The sequence below is a fragment of the Epargyreus clarus genome, unplaced genomic scaffold (assembly GCF_041222505.1).
Source record: "Epargyreus clarus isolate Ecla_fem2 unplaced genomic scaffold, WU_Ecla_fem_2.2 ptg000014l, whole genome shotgun sequence".
NCBI lineage: Eukaryota > Metazoa > Arthropoda > Insecta > Lepidoptera > Hesperiidae > Epargyreus > Epargyreus clarus.
The window spans coordinates 2,981,469-2,999,201 of NW_027332222.1; the positions used below are offsets into that span (position 1 = coordinate 2,981,469).

The 17,733-nt window shown below is 36.7% G+C and overlaps 4 protein-coding genes across 4 annotated transcripts; 3 read left to right on the top strand and 1 right to left on the bottom strand.

Moving 5' to 3' along the window:
• Positions 1-132: 132 nt before the first annotated feature.
• Positions 133-3,644, top strand: LOC140747196 (uncharacterized). The gene is made up of 8 exons (XM_073079477.1): positions 133-285; positions 361-518; positions 1,174-1,340; positions 1,668-1,777; positions 2,062-2,197; positions 2,569-2,741; positions 3,339-3,373; positions 3,533-3,644. Exons 2-6 carry the CDS (start codon positions 361-363, stop codon positions 2,739-2,741), a joined length of 744 nt encoding a protein of 247 aa, XP_072935578.1. The 5' UTR covers positions 133-285; the 3' UTR covers positions 3,339-3,373; positions 3,533-3,644.
• On the bottom strand, positions 3,642-6,285 carry LOC140747194 (probable ATP-dependent RNA helicase DDX23). Its single transcript, XM_073079475.1, has one exon. It carries the CDS (start codon positions 6,145-6,147, stop codon positions 3,703-3,705), a length of 2,445 nt encoding a protein of 814 aa, XP_072935576.1. The 5' UTR covers positions 6,148-6,285; the 3' UTR covers positions 3,642-3,702.
• A 265-nt stretch (positions 6,286-6,550) lies between these two features.
• Exd2 (Exonuclease 3'-5' domain-containing 2) lies at positions 6,551-14,252 on the top strand. Its single transcript, XM_073079476.1, has 10 exons — positions 6,551-6,996; positions 7,601-7,757; positions 8,269-8,469; positions 8,799-9,043; positions 9,621-9,773; positions 10,146-10,348; positions 10,613-10,775; positions 11,502-11,663; positions 12,202-12,366; positions 12,817-14,252. Exons 1-10 carry the CDS (start codon positions 6,812-6,814, stop codon positions 12,878-12,880), a joined length of 1,698 nt encoding a protein of 565 aa, XP_072935577.1. The 5' UTR covers positions 6,551-6,811; the 3' UTR covers positions 12,881-14,252.
• A 513-nt stretch (positions 14,253-14,765) lies between these two features.
• Positions 14,766-17,412, top strand: LOC140747199 (uncharacterized). The gene is made up of 7 exons (XM_073079479.1): positions 14,766-14,990; positions 15,170-15,333; positions 15,584-15,761; positions 16,146-16,309; positions 16,588-16,762; positions 16,953-17,077; positions 17,197-17,412. The coding sequence occupies exons 1-7, from the start codon at positions 14,936-14,938 to the stop codon at positions 17,329-17,331; spliced, it is 996 nt and encodes a 331-aa protein (XP_072935580.1). The 5' UTR covers positions 14,766-14,935; the 3' UTR covers positions 17,332-17,412.
• The last annotated feature ends 321 nt before the right edge of the window (positions 17,413-17,733 follow it).

A 17,733-nucleotide genomic window follows, 5' to 3' on the forward strand; every position in this document is an offset into this window, starting at 1 on the left:
TAGTCATATTCTTTTTGGCCAGTTAATAAAGCAAAAATTATATATTTTTAAGTTATTAATTAAACGTATAAATCATCAACATTAAACTAATATTCAACGAAGTTAGTAAATAAACATATTTTAGTTTATTATTCAGATAATTCCTAGACGAGGGTGAACTAATGAACTTACGTAACGTCATTTTTTTGACAGCTCCTGTCATTTTGAGCAGCTGATTTGCGGGACCTTGGCTGGCTGTAGTTTTCAATATTTATGTAATTTAAAGATTTTTACATCTCTCGCGAGGTAATGCCGTGTTTGATGACACGTTTATCAGTAGTTGCTTAGTTTGGGTTTGTAATTGTTGTGTTTTTGTTAAAGATGCTTCGAAAAGTAGTAATTGGTTCTGGTTTGGTGTCGTTGATACCAAGTATAAAAGCAGCGAGTCCTATCGAAACTCCAAATGACCCGGCAAAGCCCCCGCCCATGCGGCCCTCCGAACTGCCGATATATGAAGCCCCACATGCAGACTATGGAGAGTATGTATTGACAACAAATGTATTGTTTATCTTCATCTCATTTTTGCTTAGGATTACTATAACCTTACATATGCTATAGGGATAATAATTCTGTCTAGATATGTAGAGTTCAAATATTAGATGTGTGAATAACATATCATAAACTTTATCTTCCATATGTCTTAAAGTCAGAAGTGCTTAGGTAAAATGTTATTGGTGTTATCAGTTACATGTCAACTTTGATAAAAGTGTAAATCTATCAATTTCTTATTAGCATATATAAGGTCTTATTTGTAAAGACAATACTACAGTATTAGTTATTGTATGTTTTGTTATCACATGAATTGTTTCAAAATTACGACACTGTATTAAGTGTTCATGTTTAATTCTTTTTAAGTTATATTGATAAAGTGATATCAGCTGATATGTAGAAAAAAGATTAACTTAAAAAATATTTTTTTTTTAATCTCTCTCTGTAATTGCTTTGTTCTTATAACCTCTAGTTGATGAGTTCCTCTGCAATAATAAGATATAAAAACATTTTTTGCCATCTGTACCAACCAATTTTCAAAGTGGCTTAACTTGTCTAAACATTGACAAACATATATTTGAATGTAACTGAATGAACAAACATCATGTACAGAACATCATTAAATAATCACTTCACAATTTCCAGGTACTTAGAAGAAAAGAACAAGGAGAGTAAGACCAGCTACCTCAAATCGGTGCTGCAGCCACCGGTGACAGCGGTGAGGGAACAGGTGCAGTCTGTGTGGGGACACACTGAGGCCGTGAAGAACACTGTTATGGAGAACTACCATGAGCTGGAGGATAGGAGTGCCTGTTAGTTATTTATTCATATTATGAATAAAGTCTTGAATTAATTCGAAAAAAAAAGAAACCAATTTTTACCAACCTGTTTAAGTATATTCTTAAATTGAAAGCAGTATGAATAGATTATACATAAAATTTGATTACATTTGTCTATAGTTATAGTGCATTGGTCTAATATGTTATAGAATTTGTTTTCCAATCAAATGGATATATTTTTTAAAATGTTACAAATGCCTTTGGAGTCTACGTAACCTATATGGCCTACATATTCTGAGATATTTAATTCTGTTAAGTGCAGAAACTGCTTTTTAATGTGTTGTGTATATTGCATTAAAGGGATTGTGCAATATCTGAGGGAGGAGGAGAACAAGGATGTGCGGTATGGTGCTGTGGCAATGGGTGGATTAACAGGGTTTATTTTTGGTCTCAGAGGTGGTATTATTAAGGTATGTACCAAATATACAACCTTGGTCCAAATACAATATTTATGTAGGTATTAATATTTTAGTATCTATATAATAACAACTTGTTTCTTAAAATCATAGGCAAATAAGTTCATAGCAAAATAAGCCCTGAACAAGAAATAGTGTTACAACATAGAAAAACACTGATCCCATCCTAATTGAAACTGCTTCAAGCAATTTATGGTCACTCTTTGGCAAAAAAATGTTACATAAATCCACAATAGTAATTAATAATAGCTTCTCAAATAATACATGTTTTTTTCTAGAGATTATTCTATGCTACTGTGGGGACCACAATCATGGGCTCAATATGCTTCCCTGATGAGACAAAGGAGCTGGCTAAGAGCAATGGTGCTCTGGCAAAGCAGTACATAAATATTGCATATAATTTCCTTTATGGAGGTAAGCTTTTAAAAAAGATTTTCAGCATCACAACACACTTTATTAAACATACCCTGTATAAACAAGTTTGAAAAAAAATAACCTTTTAGCTTAATTGATATATTAAATAAAGTAATTCTAAAACCAATAAAGGCCTAAAATAATGTTATAAAAACAGACAGACAGACAATACTTAAATGTTCAATTTTCTCCAGTAAGCTATATGATACATTTTTTAGATTATTAGGCATAAAATTTTCAATTTTCAATTTTTGGTTTTCAAAAAATCCACCTTAACTCATTATACTTATTAAGCTTACACAAACCTTATAATACAAGTGCCTATATAAGTACACACATGACATTTTTTTAACATGACTTGTTCTCACTAGTAAAACCTGGGGACCCACAGCTAGAGGTGAAATTCCCTGAGTTATCTTTCCCGAAAGACTTCTCAGAATTCGTCGACTTGACCGTATCGATGGCTTCCTCGGTCAAACAGGCGGTCATGCCGCCACCATCTAAAGATGCAGTTGATTCTAAACCATCAGACAAAAAGGATTAGGTATATAAATGTATGCAAAGCATGCTTGGGTTATGTGGTTGTCCTTGGTTCTGTTAACCCTTATTGTTTTATTTTGCATGTCATTGTGGTTTTGCTAGTCTTTTTTATTGAGTGAATTTCAGCTTTGCTGCCTAACAACCTTCGTGTAAACAAAGTACCTAACCAAATAGACTACCTAAATCTGAATAGAATGCCAGACCAATTTCTTTTATTATATCCGTTAAATAAATGTTATGCATTATTGGTGATTCAAAGATTGAAGACCATGCAAGTGCATGGTTGCAATCCAAGTGCGGTCTGAGCAAGCAGTGGAACAAATCCGAATGTTTTATGTTATTTAGCAGTCTATTTGATTACTCCGTCGATGTTTCCAGCGGCCTTACCTATTTCACGAGCTAAAGCAGTTTTTTTTTAAATAACCCTTCCTTGTCAATCGGGAAATTAGTGCACTTAGTTGCAACTACTTACTATTCCCTTTTTAATCGAAATGCTTTATCTAATTTTGTATTGTATTTAATTACTAAGAAATATTATTACTTACCATTAATTTAGGTAATTTTTGAACGTAAATTCTTAACATATATATTTTGTTTTCAGGCTACGACGTGTAATAACGAACACAAAGGTCCCAAGTAAGTAGATAACATGGTACCCTACATTGTAAAATAGAGAATTGAATAGAAATTCTAAGGTTTAATAATTAGTACCTAGTAACAATTATTAATATAATAGCTTTATGTATAGAAGTTATGTAATATGTACCTATAGCTAATATTTTTTTTACTTTACAGCGCCACAAAGCCGACATCATAAAGATGAAATAGAAAAATGTGTTAGTAAGTTATTTATTGTAACTACAGTGAAATAAGTATGACGTAACAAATAAAAAAATATTACAAATTATTTTTGTTTCAATTTTATTTTTATCCATTACAGTAATTCAAATTCCTCATGTATAAAATTAAGCAAATATCATTTCCTCTCGACGTTTCTTCGTAACGACGGTACCAGGTTTATGCTGGGCCTCTGGATGGTTCATTAGTTCTGGAGGGCATGTTGATACAGAACTTTGTAGTAAAACTTGCTTCAGGTCATAGAATAACGCAGAATCCTCCTTGGTTACAAACGATATAGCTTTACCGGTCTTGCCGGCACGCCCAGTTCGACCGATACGATGAGTGTAGTCCTCTATTGTCTTCGCCATATCGTAGTTAATTACTATACTCACGTCCTTGATGTCGATACCTCTACCAGCAACGTCCGTTGCCACCAGAATATCTTTCGAACCATTTTTGAGACTTGCCAAAGCAAAGTCACGCTGTTCCTGCCCTTTGCCACCGTGCAGAGTACAAGCATTGAAACCTAGTTTCTCCAAACCCTTTGCCAAGACATCGGCACCTTTCTTTTGGTTTACGAATATTATAATCGGCGGCTCGACGCCCCTCTGTAATATTTCCGTAAGCTTCCTGCGTTTTTCGTTTTCGCCTATCATGTAGACCATCTGTTCAGTTCGGTCGACCGGTTTACCAACCGATCCAATGTACACGATTGCTGGTCTTCGAAGATAACTCCTAGCTAAACGTTCTACCGCCGGCGGCATCGTCGCCGTAAACATCACAGTTTGTCTGTACTTCTTTTTAGTGTTATAATTGGCCAATAACACAGATGCGTCTTCTGCAGCATCAGAATCTGGTTTGATGTTGGATACTGGCATGTATTCGAGAATTTTTTGCACATCGGGTTCAAAACCCATGTCAATCATACGATCAGCCTCATCAAGAACAACATATGTGCAGCGATTGAGAACCAAGTATCTGTTTTCCAACACATCAATGAGACGACCTGGTGTAGCTATGACAATTTCACATCCCAACCTAAGCTTGAACCCTTGTTCTTCTCGAGAAAGACCACCCACAACTACGACAGATGTGATACCGAGTGGTATACCAAATTTGTTTGTTTCCTCCTCGATTTGCTGAGCCAACTCACGAGTTGGAGCCAAAATGATGGCATAGGGGCCTTGATCGGCATCTTCCATACGTTCGCTTTTCGGGAGTGACTGGATCCACGTAAGCAGAGGAATGAGGAAAGCTAGTGTCTTACCAGAACCAGTTTCAGCAACACCAATGATGTCTCGGTTCTGTAGACCAATAGGGATGGCCTGTCTTTGGATTGGAGTGGGACTTTTGTAGCCAACTTTGGTAATAATTTCCATGATATCATGATGGAAGCCAGCTTCCTTCCAGGACCGGATGGGGTTAGGGATTTTGCCACCCTTTATAGTAATGTTGTAGTCTTCTCTGAAGATTCTCCAATCTCTCTCGGTCATTTCGTCCTGATCCTTTTCAGACCAATGTCTGTCATCCCATTTCTGTTTGTCTTCCTTCTTCTTAACTTTCTTCAACCGTAACTTCTCCTGCTCTTTCTCAAGCTCTGTCCTCCTCTTTTCTAGAAGGTTACCGTAAAATTTACTGTAATCTTTCTTCTGTGACTTTATATCTATGCCTGCAATGTGTCCTCTGCCAAAGAATTGTACTTGATGCCTCTCTTTGTACAATGAATTGTAATCGTTAGATGTGTCCTCTGATGCATCCCAATCGAAAACAAACTTCCTGTCATTCAGTCTTCGCACCCGACGTTTCTTTTTAATGATCCCCAAATATCGGGCCTTTATTGCCTCCTCCTCTCTTTCCTTATCTTTGCTTTTGCTGTAATCATCAATTTTATTTATCTTATCTTCTCGACGTTCAGCTGTAGACTTCCTCTCCTCATACTTACGTTCCCTCTCCCTCTCTCGTTCCCTTTCTCGCTCTCGTTCCTTTTCTCTCTCCCTCTCTCTGTCTTCTCTGTGTTTTTTCTCATCTTCCTTCTTTGATGATCCTGTTAAGTCTATAGTGGCTACAGCAGGTCTATCAATGTTGGCTTTCATAGCCTCCACCTGCTCCCGACGTCGCTCTAATGCCAATGCCGCTCTCTGTTCCTTGGTGAGAAATACCGGCTTGCTTCTGGCCTCTTCTTCGGCTTTTTTCTTTGCCAGGAGCTCTTCTAATGATAAAGGTTCGCGTTTCACAGGTTTCGGTTCCTCTTTTGTTTCCGGAGGTTCTTCTGGTGCAGGTTTTTCTTCTTCTTTCTTGCTTCTACTTCGGTCTTTATCGTCATGTCGCCTATCTTTGTCCTTGCTCTCCTTGTTATCGCGTTTCTTCGGGCTGCGCGACCGACCGCGCTCTTTCCGCGCGGGGCTGCGGTCCTTCCGCGGGCTACGAGGACGTTCATCTTTACGCGGGCTGCGCGATCGCTCGCGACGTTTTGTTTTGTCGCGATGAGAATCGCGTTCATCGTGGCGATCTCTGTCGCGCCTGTCGCGTGATCGGGATCGCCGGCGCTCAGGACTTCTGTCCCTTGCCATAGTTACGACCACTAGCACACTGTTACAGTGATTATTGAACAATTATAACAATTTTGATAGTTTTTATTACATATTACAGTACACATTCATGGCTTTAGTATTTAGTAGGTTGACAATTTCACATTGACATTTGAGTTATTTAATAATAAAGGCACAGACTAATATTATCCTTGGTTTACAAATGAAAAGGAACGTACATTTCAAATTTATTTTCCATCGTAGATTTCATAAAAGTCATTGTCAGTTCTTTGTTGAAAAAGTATCTTGTTTTAGGTTTCCAGTTTTATGATTTTTATCGTATTAAAAATGTATTTGATTTAAGATATTTAATGAAATCAAATCGCACGTGTTCATGTTTACTTATTGGATGAATGTTTGAATTACTTTTTCATTACATGCCTACGTCAATGTCGTCAATTCGTCAATGTTAAAACTTAAACTTTGTTGTACGTCATAGTGATAGCAGCATCAATTGGCGTGCAAATTGTTGTTTTGATAATTTTGACAATTTCGGCTAGTGACTGTGTGGACGTTGTGTGTGATTGAGCTTTAGAGATAGTGAACTGTAGTATCGTAGAACTGTATAAAACAATCAACGGTTATATTTACTGTGTTAAATTGAGGTTACTTGATAGTGGATAGTGTGTGAAAAAGTTAACGAAATATGGGGACTACAAAGTTAAGAATTGGATTGGCTTCTGCCTTAGCGCTGGGGTGTGCAGGACTTACGTATGTGATTGTGAAAAAGAAGTATGGAACACGGAATGCTTCAAATATTTTGAACTATTTGAAGATCGAAATAGTTACCACTGAAGACCACTGCAACGCCGTGGTTGAGGAAATAAGAAGGTATGTAGTATTTTTATTTTATTAAAATTCGCAGTGGAAAGTTCTAAGCATTGTGAAATTACTCCGGTAATAGCTGAGTCCGCAACCTTCCCGCCCTCAAGCGAATTTGAATTTTTAGTAACTACACATTTCGAAAAAAAAAACATTGTGAAATACTAAAAGTGATTTTGTATTAAGTAAGTAATAAAATAGGAAACCAAAGTAAGTTTCAAACTATTAATTAAATACAATTTAATAAAATCAACATTTAAATAAAAATATGTTTTTATAGATGAAATAATATGTTGCACAATTTTTGTGTTATACTCATTGTAACCACCCACTACAGCGGAGAGTTCTATTATTTCTATTTCTCCATCTTTTACAACTCTTAAAATCCTATAAACAACTGACATTCCATACATATGTATAATATCTAATGTAACATATTACTTACATAAGCTTTAATAATGATGAAGACATTGCTACATTTCTGGTAGATGATGAAATTCTCTTTAAACATTTGCAAAACATAGTAACAATAAATAAAACCTGGTTCTTGTCACTACAGGGTTCAATCAAATAGTTTATAAAATGTATTTAAACCTGACAAATTGCTTTACAGAAGATCTGCCCAGCATAGGGCCATTGGTTTAGACTGTGAGTGGGTGACGGAGCATGGCAAGAGGCAACCTGTGGCTCTGCTGCAGCTGTCCAGCTACGATGGGTACTGCACTCTCATCAGGCTGTGTCAAATGGAAAACTTTCCACAGTCTTTGAAGGTGAGTTATTGTAAAGCTAATCTATAAATATTGTTTAATAAAAGATGTCATAAAGTAAAATAAACTATAAAGAAAAAGTATAATTTGTGGTAAAAATAAAGTAGTAGTAAAGGAAGGATAAAATTATTATCTTTTTTCTATCACTTGTTACCACTTTGCTACAAGGAAGTACATAGATTATATGAACTGTATATTAAAACATACAAGTTGGATTAAAAAAGTAAACCTTTTCTAATTCCAACCATACAGGTTGGATTGTATAATAAAATTACATTTTATGTAATAAATATGTTTTATGGTATAATAAAATTACATTTTATTATACATTTTTTATTTATAGTTAAAAATATCTGTTAACTATAAATTTAATGTTATAAATGTAAAATATCAGAACACTTCACTTTGAATTGGAATTACACCATAGGAGGTTGTATTTCATACCAATTTGCTCTCGCTACTCATAGTAATAATAGCTATTAGTAATGACATACTATAATATGAATTGTTACAGGAGCTTTTGGAGGATGAGAGCATTTACAAAGTGGGTGTGGCGCCAGCAGGCGACGCAATGTATCTGGCGCAGGACTATTCCGTCTTCCTTAGGTCTACACTGGACATCAGACACCTGGCCCTGTTGTGTGACTATGAACCTGGAGGATTGGCTGCTTTATCCTTATCACAACTGAACATCATCTTGGATAAGAGTTGGAGGGTAAGTTGGGGAGTTTGTAGTTTGCTCAATCATTAACTTTCATCTCAGTTAATATGAATTTATGGAGGGACTTCAGCTTTGTATTGGAAATTTTCAATTTTTTATACTCATCATGATGAAACTTAACAAAGTGATTTGAAACCATGGTACTGCTCACACTTAGAACCGCCGTTGCTTCACTTGCGGTATCATATACCCTGACATATTGTACACCAGCTTAAAAATAAAATAGGTTACATAAATTATGCATACTACATGTTGTGTGTATCTTAAGTAATTTTCCCAAATTCATTCAATTTTGTGTAAATAACACCCTTCGACTTCTCCAGATTCGTTGCAGTAACTGGTCAGCTGAAGTGTTAACAGACAGGCAAGTGAATTACGCCGCGGCGGACGCGCACGTCGCCATACGCATCTTCGTGAAACTGATCAATGAGTACTGCGGAGATGGACTCCTGTCCTGGATGTACAAAAATGTTAAGAAGGACTGCTGGAGTAATCTGGACGACATTTGCGCCAAATACGCCGACTTGTTGTTCAAGACGAAGCAGCTTGTGAAGAAAAGTGATTTGATGTGAGTCTTCCATCCAATTTGTAGTCTAGTCTCGGTTGGGTTAGACTTATCTAACCTATTAAGTTAAGATTAAAACTACTTCGCAACAATCCGCTACAAATATGTATGATGTCATATATTTTAAACCATGCAGTATGTACCACCCTCCCTCCCTCAAAGGATGCATGCAGATGCAAAAATTAAAAATATACACCACCATAAATACCACCACCAACACGTGTTTCACTCCAAAACGGAGCATCATCAGGGTAAGTTGACTCTACGATGGTTAATCGCTAAGTCTTAAGCATGGATTTCCGCAAAGTAACGCCTGATACAATTAATTATCTAACCTACTCTATTTGGCACTTGGTAGATACTAAGAATACATATTTTGGTAAAATAATACCCCTCTCTCTCTCGGAATTAGAAGGGTGTAAGTCATCTTCCATTGCAAATAAATTAAGCTTGACAAGTTTTGTCGTTGGTTTCTGAAAATAAGATGCTAAATTGACAATTAAAAATAATTGAAATTTATAATCTGATTAATAATTTATAATAACAATCTGCTCTAAGAAATAGTTGTAATTTGTTATAGTAAAGAAAAGGAGAAAAAAGAGAAGAAGGATGTGTTAAACACAAGCAAGCCGTACCCGCACTCGATCCGCTCGAAGCCGCTCTATCACAACTGCTTTCTGCAAGCGCCAGACGGCGCGCTGCTGTGCACTTGCGACAAAAAGAAGGCCAATTGGTATGACTCTTTGTAACAGTAGGTAATGAATAAACCAGTGTTTTTGATGACCTTACCTAATAGGAGCCCTGATGGTGTACCAAACCCCTGTACATTAATCAACATAATTTATGGTCCACCATACAAAATAAATTTTATTTAAGTACAAATTGATTTTTTTGGGTGGTTAAAATGAAACCAGTGAGATTGCGTAAATGTGTGAAAGAGATGTTTGAGAGTGATTTTATCAATCTGCAATCGGTTTGCCATCTGCATCTTTGTTTGTTCAAAAAATTTAAATTAAAAATTAAATAACTCATTTATTTAAGATAGAGTCCTAAAGAATTCTTTGATTTGAACTTAGGCTTATTATTTATATTTTTTTGTGTACAGGTACGTAGAAAAAGAGCTAGCCGATATGGTGGTCGAGGACCCGTATACCGTACGCCTACGGTTCGAGCCCGCCGGCCGCTCCGTGGGCGACGTGGGCCGCTACTATCAGTTGACGAAGGAAAACAAGTGTGTGGTATGCGGCAGCGGCAACTCATACATTCGCAAGAATATCGTGCCCAGAGAGTACAGGAAATACTTTCCAGGTGAATGACATACTATTCAAATTCGTAGGTTTGTTTGTGCCTGTATTTTTTCAGTAGTGTCATGCATATATAGAGTGATAAAATTATATAGTTAGAACAATGTGGATGCTGGCTGAATTACATATCGTCTCAGTGGTGGTACATCTGTTATTGTCTCCAGTTAGAATCCATGTCAATTGGCGGCAATCGAACGTTATTTAATCATGTGAAGTGAAGCGCTTTAAAAACACTGGCAGTATATTTTCCTCGGTGCCGTGTCGACAGAGATAATGAAGGACCACTCGTCGCACGACGTGGTGTTGCTGTGCGTGTCGTGCCACCAGCGCAGCAACGCGCTGGACCGCGCCGTGCGCGAGCGCCTCGCGCGCCGCGCCGACGCGCCGCTCGTCGCGTCCGACGGCAAGTACCGGGAGGACGCCGACTGCAAGTGAGTGCACCTGGCGCCCGTGGCGTGTGCGCCCGACTGTACCCGTAAAAAATAAGCGAGTGTACAGTCTGCGCCACACTTCTAGTCCGCTCTGAAGCGCGCGCAGGTCTAGTCAGAGAGCCAATGGGGTCGAGCTCAACTACAAGCATATACTCCATAGCAACAGTAAGGGCACCCTAACTTAGCTATGTACCCGTGGGCGAGAGCGGGCAGCGGAGGGTGCCGGGGAGTCCCGCGCTGTCGTCGTCCCGCTAATATCTACCATTGCTGTTGCGACGCGACTCATTTCTATATTCAGATCGGACTAGAAGTTAGGCGCGGTTTCTACCAAGAACTTGTGACGTGCGAGCTCGAGTGTACCCCTGAGACAGGAGTGACTAATTGCATGCGAGTGTAATTGTGACGAGCGAGTGAGCTCGACTGTGCCTAAGAAGAGCAAGCGAGTGTACCTGACGCGTGTTTCGTGTGAGTCGAAGTGTACCTAGGAAGAGCGATCAAATGTGCTTATTTATTGTATATTAGCTCTGAAATTGGGGGAAATGATGAGTAGGGTGCCGACACGAATAATATTTTGACATATGACGTGGCTTGAAGAATTTGATGAACGATTGATGAGTTACAGTTTGCGTGGGACTATTAAAGTGTGACTTTAATACTCCAGCTGGCCCCCTGGATGATCGACGACGATCTTGATTTACATTGAACAAACGATCGTTTTGTTCCCAGGAAAATCCGTTCGGCAGCCCGCGCCCTCCTATACTCGTCGAGGAAACACGTCCTACCGGAGCAACGCCGCAAGGATCTGGAGAGTTTACTGTTACAACACTACCCTGAACACGACGAGATCACGCAGGAACTGTTAGAGGAGGCTGCCGAGTTGCAAGTTGTGTGAGTATCTGTAATTTGTAGTAGTGGCCATGTTATCGAAAATGGCGGGTTTGGTTATGTGTTTGAAGGTGTTATAATACAATATAAAGCTATATTTCTTGAGTGTATCACAAAAAAAAGAAACATTTAGAGGAAGATGTAATATTTTTCATAAATATTTGTTAAGGAAGACAATTATGACAATTGGCTTCTCGCCAAAACTCAATTTCTCCCGCCCCGCTACGCGCTTCACCGCACCACAGATTAAAAATCACTCCTCCACAACATTCTTTTGTGGTTCGACTCTGTAAGCACCCGACACCACCAATTTACTAATTTCTACTATGTTCTAAATTATAGGGTCTAAGGGAGGCACATTTATTTTTCGCATTGTAGCTGCCAATTTAACTTTACTTCTATATTGTTAAAAAACTTAAACATTACATATTACCATAATATAACATTCCTTTATTGAATTAATGGTAGGAATACAAATGTTCCACATAAAATATGTAGAAAATAATTTCAATGTTCTATTTTCTTCCACTTCAACTTGTAGTTTCGAGAACGTGGACTACGAATCTCACGGGCACAAGGTGGTGCAACACTACGCGGATCGCGAGGGGCTGCTGCGGCTGGAGGAGATGTGGCGCGAGCACTTCCTAGACTCCATGAAGCCGCGCTACATGCCCGAGCTCTGGTCCCTCAAGCACAATGAGGAGAGGTGAGGGATTGCTTTACTTGGAAGGTCATAGAGCCGAAGAGGTATAGTTTGACCAGGCACCTACCACAGCCATTTTTTTTTATCAGTATATATGACTTAAGTCATTGGTTTCAAGTAGAACCTATTCTTTAATTGATCTCAAATGTACGTGGGCAGCTGACCACTTACCATCAGGTGATATGCAAGCTCCATGTTACTATGAGGATAGTTTTTTATACAAAACTAATCAAAAAGACTCCTAAAGCACGTCAAGTGCTTACTGATATTAAAACAATCGAACGGATCTGATATAAAATCTTTATATATGACGAATTTGTTTTTGATACATTCAGTGTGCGATTTACTTTTCCCGCGTAACAGAATCACGAGTTTATGCAATCTTTAAAGCTTATTTCTGGGTACAAAAAAGTTTTGCTACAGTACTATTGTAAGATAACATTATTGTTTCAGGTTACTGGTGCGTTTGCAAGAAGGCCGTTTATCTGATGAGGATAGAAAGCTGTTGGGACTTTGATGCAGAGGAATGAATATTTTCTATTGTTGTAAAAAAATATTGGGAATTTTACGAAGATAAATGATAGATAAGATGACATAGGTATGGTGGGGAGAGTTAACGCTCTTTTTGCACACCAAAATCACTTATTTTGAAGATAATATTATTATACAAAAAAATATTTACAGCCACTGTCTACACCTTTTAATGTATATAGGATTAATCGCGCTGAAAATTAAATAAGGAGTCATTTAGGTATTATGTAAGCAGCAAAGGGCGAAGGGGGAAGATATCGTTGAGTAGCTTAATTTTCATGACGAAGAGATCTGGATGTTTATTACGTCATAAATATTTATTTATTATTTCTATTTTGTTTTTCAGCATTTTTTTTTACATTTAAATAGGAATGTTTAGTAGATTATGTAAGCATAAAAGTATGGGAAGGCGGGTAGAAACGCTTTCTACACACACAGCCCCCACACTAGGATTCCCTGTATCGTGGGTGCTATGGACACACACAGAGACAAATACACAAACACCCAGACCCAGAAACAGAAGTCTAAATTCATCATTTAGAAATCTGTCTGGCTGGGGATCGAACCCGGGACCCTCTGCTCGTCAGACCGGCATGGTGACCGCTCTGCCACGCGGGTCGTCGGGTAGGACGTATTTTGCTTATTTTCGCTGTTAATAGGGCTTTTTATTTTGCTTATTTAGGCTGTAAATATTATTGGTAATTTTAACCCCGACGCTCCTATCCTGGTTAAAGTTGCATTTTTTTGCTTACATAATATCTAAATGACCCCTTTGAAATTTTAATAATGTGTGTAATAGAAAATGGTAGCATTTAAGTTTGTTAAGCTTAAATGGAACAAGAGTAAAAAGCAACTATAAGTGTGACCTTTTTGAATTACTATTTATTCGAATCACGGTATACATATTTTAACTGTTCCTATCATAAGATATGTATTGATGTTTAATTTTAAGATTTTATAGATGTAAATACCATAGAAATGCATTTATTATACATTCTTATTTACCTTTGTTGCAATTTTTTTTTTGCAATGGGATGGTAATGTTTCTTAATAAACAGAACATTAAATAAACATGATGAAACTGAAATAACATATCGTAATTAGTTTTTAAACATTTTTGTTTGAATGTTTTACTCTATTTCTGAACGTATAGTCCGCGTAAAACTGCTAGTCCGCTCCAAATATACAAATGAATCGCGTCGCTATAACAAATTGTATGACTACACCTGCTCGCAACATCTTCAGAGCGGACTAGCAGTTTGGCGCGGACTATACCAGAAGTGTATTTTACTTTATTTTCATTGAATAATTGTTTTAAACTGCTATGAAATTGAAAGAAAAACTATTTTGCTTGACAACATCTGTAGTTTTTTTTATTAAATCCACTGCCCACTTATTATGTTTTTCAAAAGTTCATGAAATAGAGGTATGTGCTCTTCAATCGGAACTGTCTGAAGTCGTCAAAATATGATTGGGTTGTAAATTAAACAGTTATGCCTAACTAAAATTCAATGACTATAGTTTTGTTTGAGAACTCATGTTATTTGTTGTTTTTTTTAAACATTATTTATAGATTGGATATCGTAAAGGTATGTTAAATATTTTTCACTTCCCACAAAACTAATTTTAACATCCTAGCAACATTATGATCATTAGTGGTGCCCGCACATACTCGCGCAGAAGTTAGGCGCCCTATAAAACAATTAATTTATCCATAATAAATAGGCTTGGAAAATAATTTTATGCTTATTTTCCCCTTTTACTAATTTTATAAACTTACGTTTTATTGATCAATATTATTGTCAATCTTTAATTTTAATGTTACCTGCTCTATTCAGTCTGCTGTCACTTGCTTTTTGAACGTTATTCCGTTAAAAACCGCTGCTGTCAAATGCCAAACCAAACTTGAAAATTGAAAACTGCCAAACCAAAACAAAACACATTAATATTAATATAATTTAAACTTTTTATACAAGAACAACATCAGGGATAAATATTGTGTTAATTTTAAGTAATTAGCAATTCTAAGTAAGGAGTTATCATGACAAACACAAAGAAACAGTTGAAAATTACCAAGTTATTTAGGAAAGGCGCTAGTGAGTGTTTTGAATAGATTTTATAATTTCAGACAACAAACTATTAATAATATTCAAGTTTATTTTAAAGAACGTTAATATGGTACTATATATTTCAAACCGTAATGTTTAACTTGGTCTTGAATACGTTTTGAATACTTGAAATTGTATTAGTATTACATAGTTTATGAACTTTCCAGCTACTAGGGTACCAGAAGATTGTGATGATATACAGGAGGAAATACAGCAGCTTGAACAGAAGCTGAAAGAGAAACAAGATGAGCTTTTCCAAATTCAAAGGAGTCATTACAAGTGTAAAGCCTCCCCGCCAAAGAAGAAAACTGAGGCGTTTATAAGACCACAGGTTTTGTTTCATCATAATCATCATCATCATAAAACTAAAATTATTCTATGGCTTGGTAAAAGTTTTTTTACTTAGAATAAGACAGGTTAAGGCTATTGACCAGTGTAGTCAAACATAGGTTTTTCTTTTGGCTACTACTATGCCTTAATATTTTTTTTATATTAGTGTGTAAATGTATGTTAAGACTAATCTGTAAACAGCGTTTCAATTTTTCGAAGTTATCTAAGGATCTCACTATTTACGTTAACAGAAAATCATCCTAAGCAACTCAGTTGAGAGCCTAAAGCGTGGGTTGGAGCTCATGTCCATGTTGACTGGTGTGGAGGTGCAGTCGTACGTTGCGGATGACCACTGCTGCATTGTGTACCACATGCAGACCAACACCCAACACCAGGTGAAGCACGGATTGAGGATAGATATGAAAACTGGTAGGTTCCTTTTGTAGCAAAAAGCATGCTATCTGATGTTACATCAAGCAGTCCATCTGATGTTACATTGCTACTGCCTGAGGAAATTTGTGACCAACTCCATATATAACAGGATATCTGAAACTGACCAAATGTGTTAACTCTCCCGAGATCTAAGGTGATTCCTCTTAAAATATTATTCTATAAAATATGCATCTTTATTTAATTTGTGTACATTCACTACATAGAATTAATTGTTTAAAAAAATCTAAGATAGGATTTAGACTCTGTACACTGTAGATCATGTTAACATAAACCATCCAACATCCATTACATGTAAAATATTTTAGGAACTAGCTTCCAAAATTCTGTTCTATACTAGTCTTTACAGAAAAAATCCTTCAGTTTCAGGAGACAATGTAGTATCAAAATCGTCATTACCTCTGGGATTTAACATGAAAGCAGTTATGGAGGGCTACCAAAATGTAATGATGCCTGAATGTCTGGGCGCTATACGTAAGGCCCTAGTTGCCTACTATGACAGACTTGAGCAATTCGATAAATTAAAAGCGAGTATCAAAATATTTTAAAATATTAGTGGCATTATTTTTGAGATTTCTATATTATGTGACATTCTATTCTGTATACCCCATAGTACATACCAATTCACTGAGGTTCAAATATGGTATATATAAAAATTATTACTGCATAATCTTTGTAATCCTTCTTAACTTTATAATTTCAATTTTCAATTCCACCCTACACTTAAATAAAATTCAAATGAATTAAATTTTAAAAACAAACACAAAGATATGACAAGTTTTTGTAAAGATTCCTTACTCCTCAGAAACTTCTAAAAATAGAAGCACAACTGTTCAAAGTGCTTGATGGATCACACATAGAGATATCATTTTATGCGCAAAGTGAGAATGAGGAGGAGGATGAACGAGTCCATGTCACTCTCATACTGGACTACAGGGTCTATGATATTAGGCCCAAGATGTACTCGTTCAAACAATCAGGTAATTTTACTGTACTTATGTCTATACTTATGTTAATATAATTGTTAATTGTGTATTTGGAAAATTGTCTGGAATCCTTTCCAAATGTGGATCTAGTGTTAGCTAAGTTGTATGGGCAATCTGGTGTAATACAAGCTCACTTGGCTCCCCTTTTACGTGTTAAGTAACATTTTACTTAATATGATTTCAGATCTTCCTGAAGGTGTGTCAGAAATCCTAACACAACAATGTGCAATTTTCAAAAAGAAACCTCTCCATAAGGCATTCAAAGAAGCCTTTGTAAATGGAGTTGGTGCTTACAAACTGATTCAGCAGGTGAGTTGCATAGTTGGGTATGGTTCTTCGAAATTGGGGGAGGCACTTTGCTGGCCAATTACAGATTGGTAGACTTTACACATTACAATTGCAACATAGTGAATTATAATTTTTTTCAGGTGGGGGTCCGAGCAGAGCAGCGCCCCCGCCCTCAGAAGCGGTCGCGACCCAACAAGAACTATCACAACGATGACACCTTCCTGCCCGAGGACTGCTCCGACCAAGGCGAGGATGACGAGGCTGTCGATGACTAATAACTTGTATAATACAAATATATGGATTGTGATGAAAATAATTGTAATTGTAACTTATAAAATAAATAATACCACCATGAATTTATATTAAAATTTATTTCATAAAAATTAAAAATGAATTTATACAACTCTTATAACATTCATTCTAGAGATACTTATTACAAATTAAGATCTGGCAGTCCGGTGATTATGGATCTAGCGAACTATTCATAATGTTGTTTAGAACTGTTGAATATCTAATTAATTATATTAATAGCATTTCAAGCGTGATCATTAAATTTCATGTTAAAAAATATATCTTCTTTTGTGCGTACCATTTTATATTCATCATCAACCCATCATTGGCATCTTTTCTCAAATTAAGGTCACAATGCCGGCAAGAATGGATTGATGGCCTTCACA

Bases quoted from the DNA above. Each gene is read 5' to 3' on its own strand.
- LOC140747196 (XM_073079477.1), top strand. From the start codon at position 361: ATGCTTCGAAAAGTAGTAATTGGTTCTGGTTTGGTGTCGTTGATACCA. The intron at 1,341-1,667 runs GTTAGTTATTTA...ATTGCATTAAAG, and splicing joins GCTGGAGGATAGGAGTGCCT to GGATTGTGCAATATCTGAGG. The intron at 2,198-2,568 runs GTAAGCTTTTAA...TGTTCTCACTAG, and splicing joins ATATAATTTCCTTTATGGAG to TAAAACCTGGGGACCCACAG.
- LOC140747194 (XM_073079475.1), bottom strand. From the start codon at position 6,147: ATGGCAAGGGACAGAAGTCCTGAGCGCCGGCGATCCCGATCACGCGAC.
- Exd2 (XM_073079476.1), top strand. From the start codon at position 6,812: ATGGGGACTACAAAGTTAAGAATTGGATTGGCTTCTGCCTTAGCGCTG. The intron at 9,774-10,145 runs GTATGACTCTTT...TTTTGTGTACAG, and splicing joins GACAAAAAGAAGGCCAATTG to GTACGTAGAAAAAGAGCTAG. The intron at 11,664-12,201 runs GTGAGTATCTGT...TTCAACTTGTAG, and splicing joins GCTGCCGAGTTGCAAGTTGT to TTTCGAGAACGTGGACTACG.
- LOC140747199 (XM_073079479.1), top strand. From the start codon at position 14,936: ATGACAAACACAAAGAAACAGTTGAAAATTACCAAGTTATTTAGGAAA. The intron at 15,762-16,145 runs GTAGGTTCCTTT...AAAATCCTTCAG, and splicing joins GAGGATAGATATGAAAACTG to TTTCAGGAGACAATGTAGTA. The intron at 16,310-16,587 runs GCGAGTATCAAA...CTTACTCCTCAG, and splicing joins AGCAATTCGATAAATTAAAA to AAACTTCTAAAAATAGAAGC.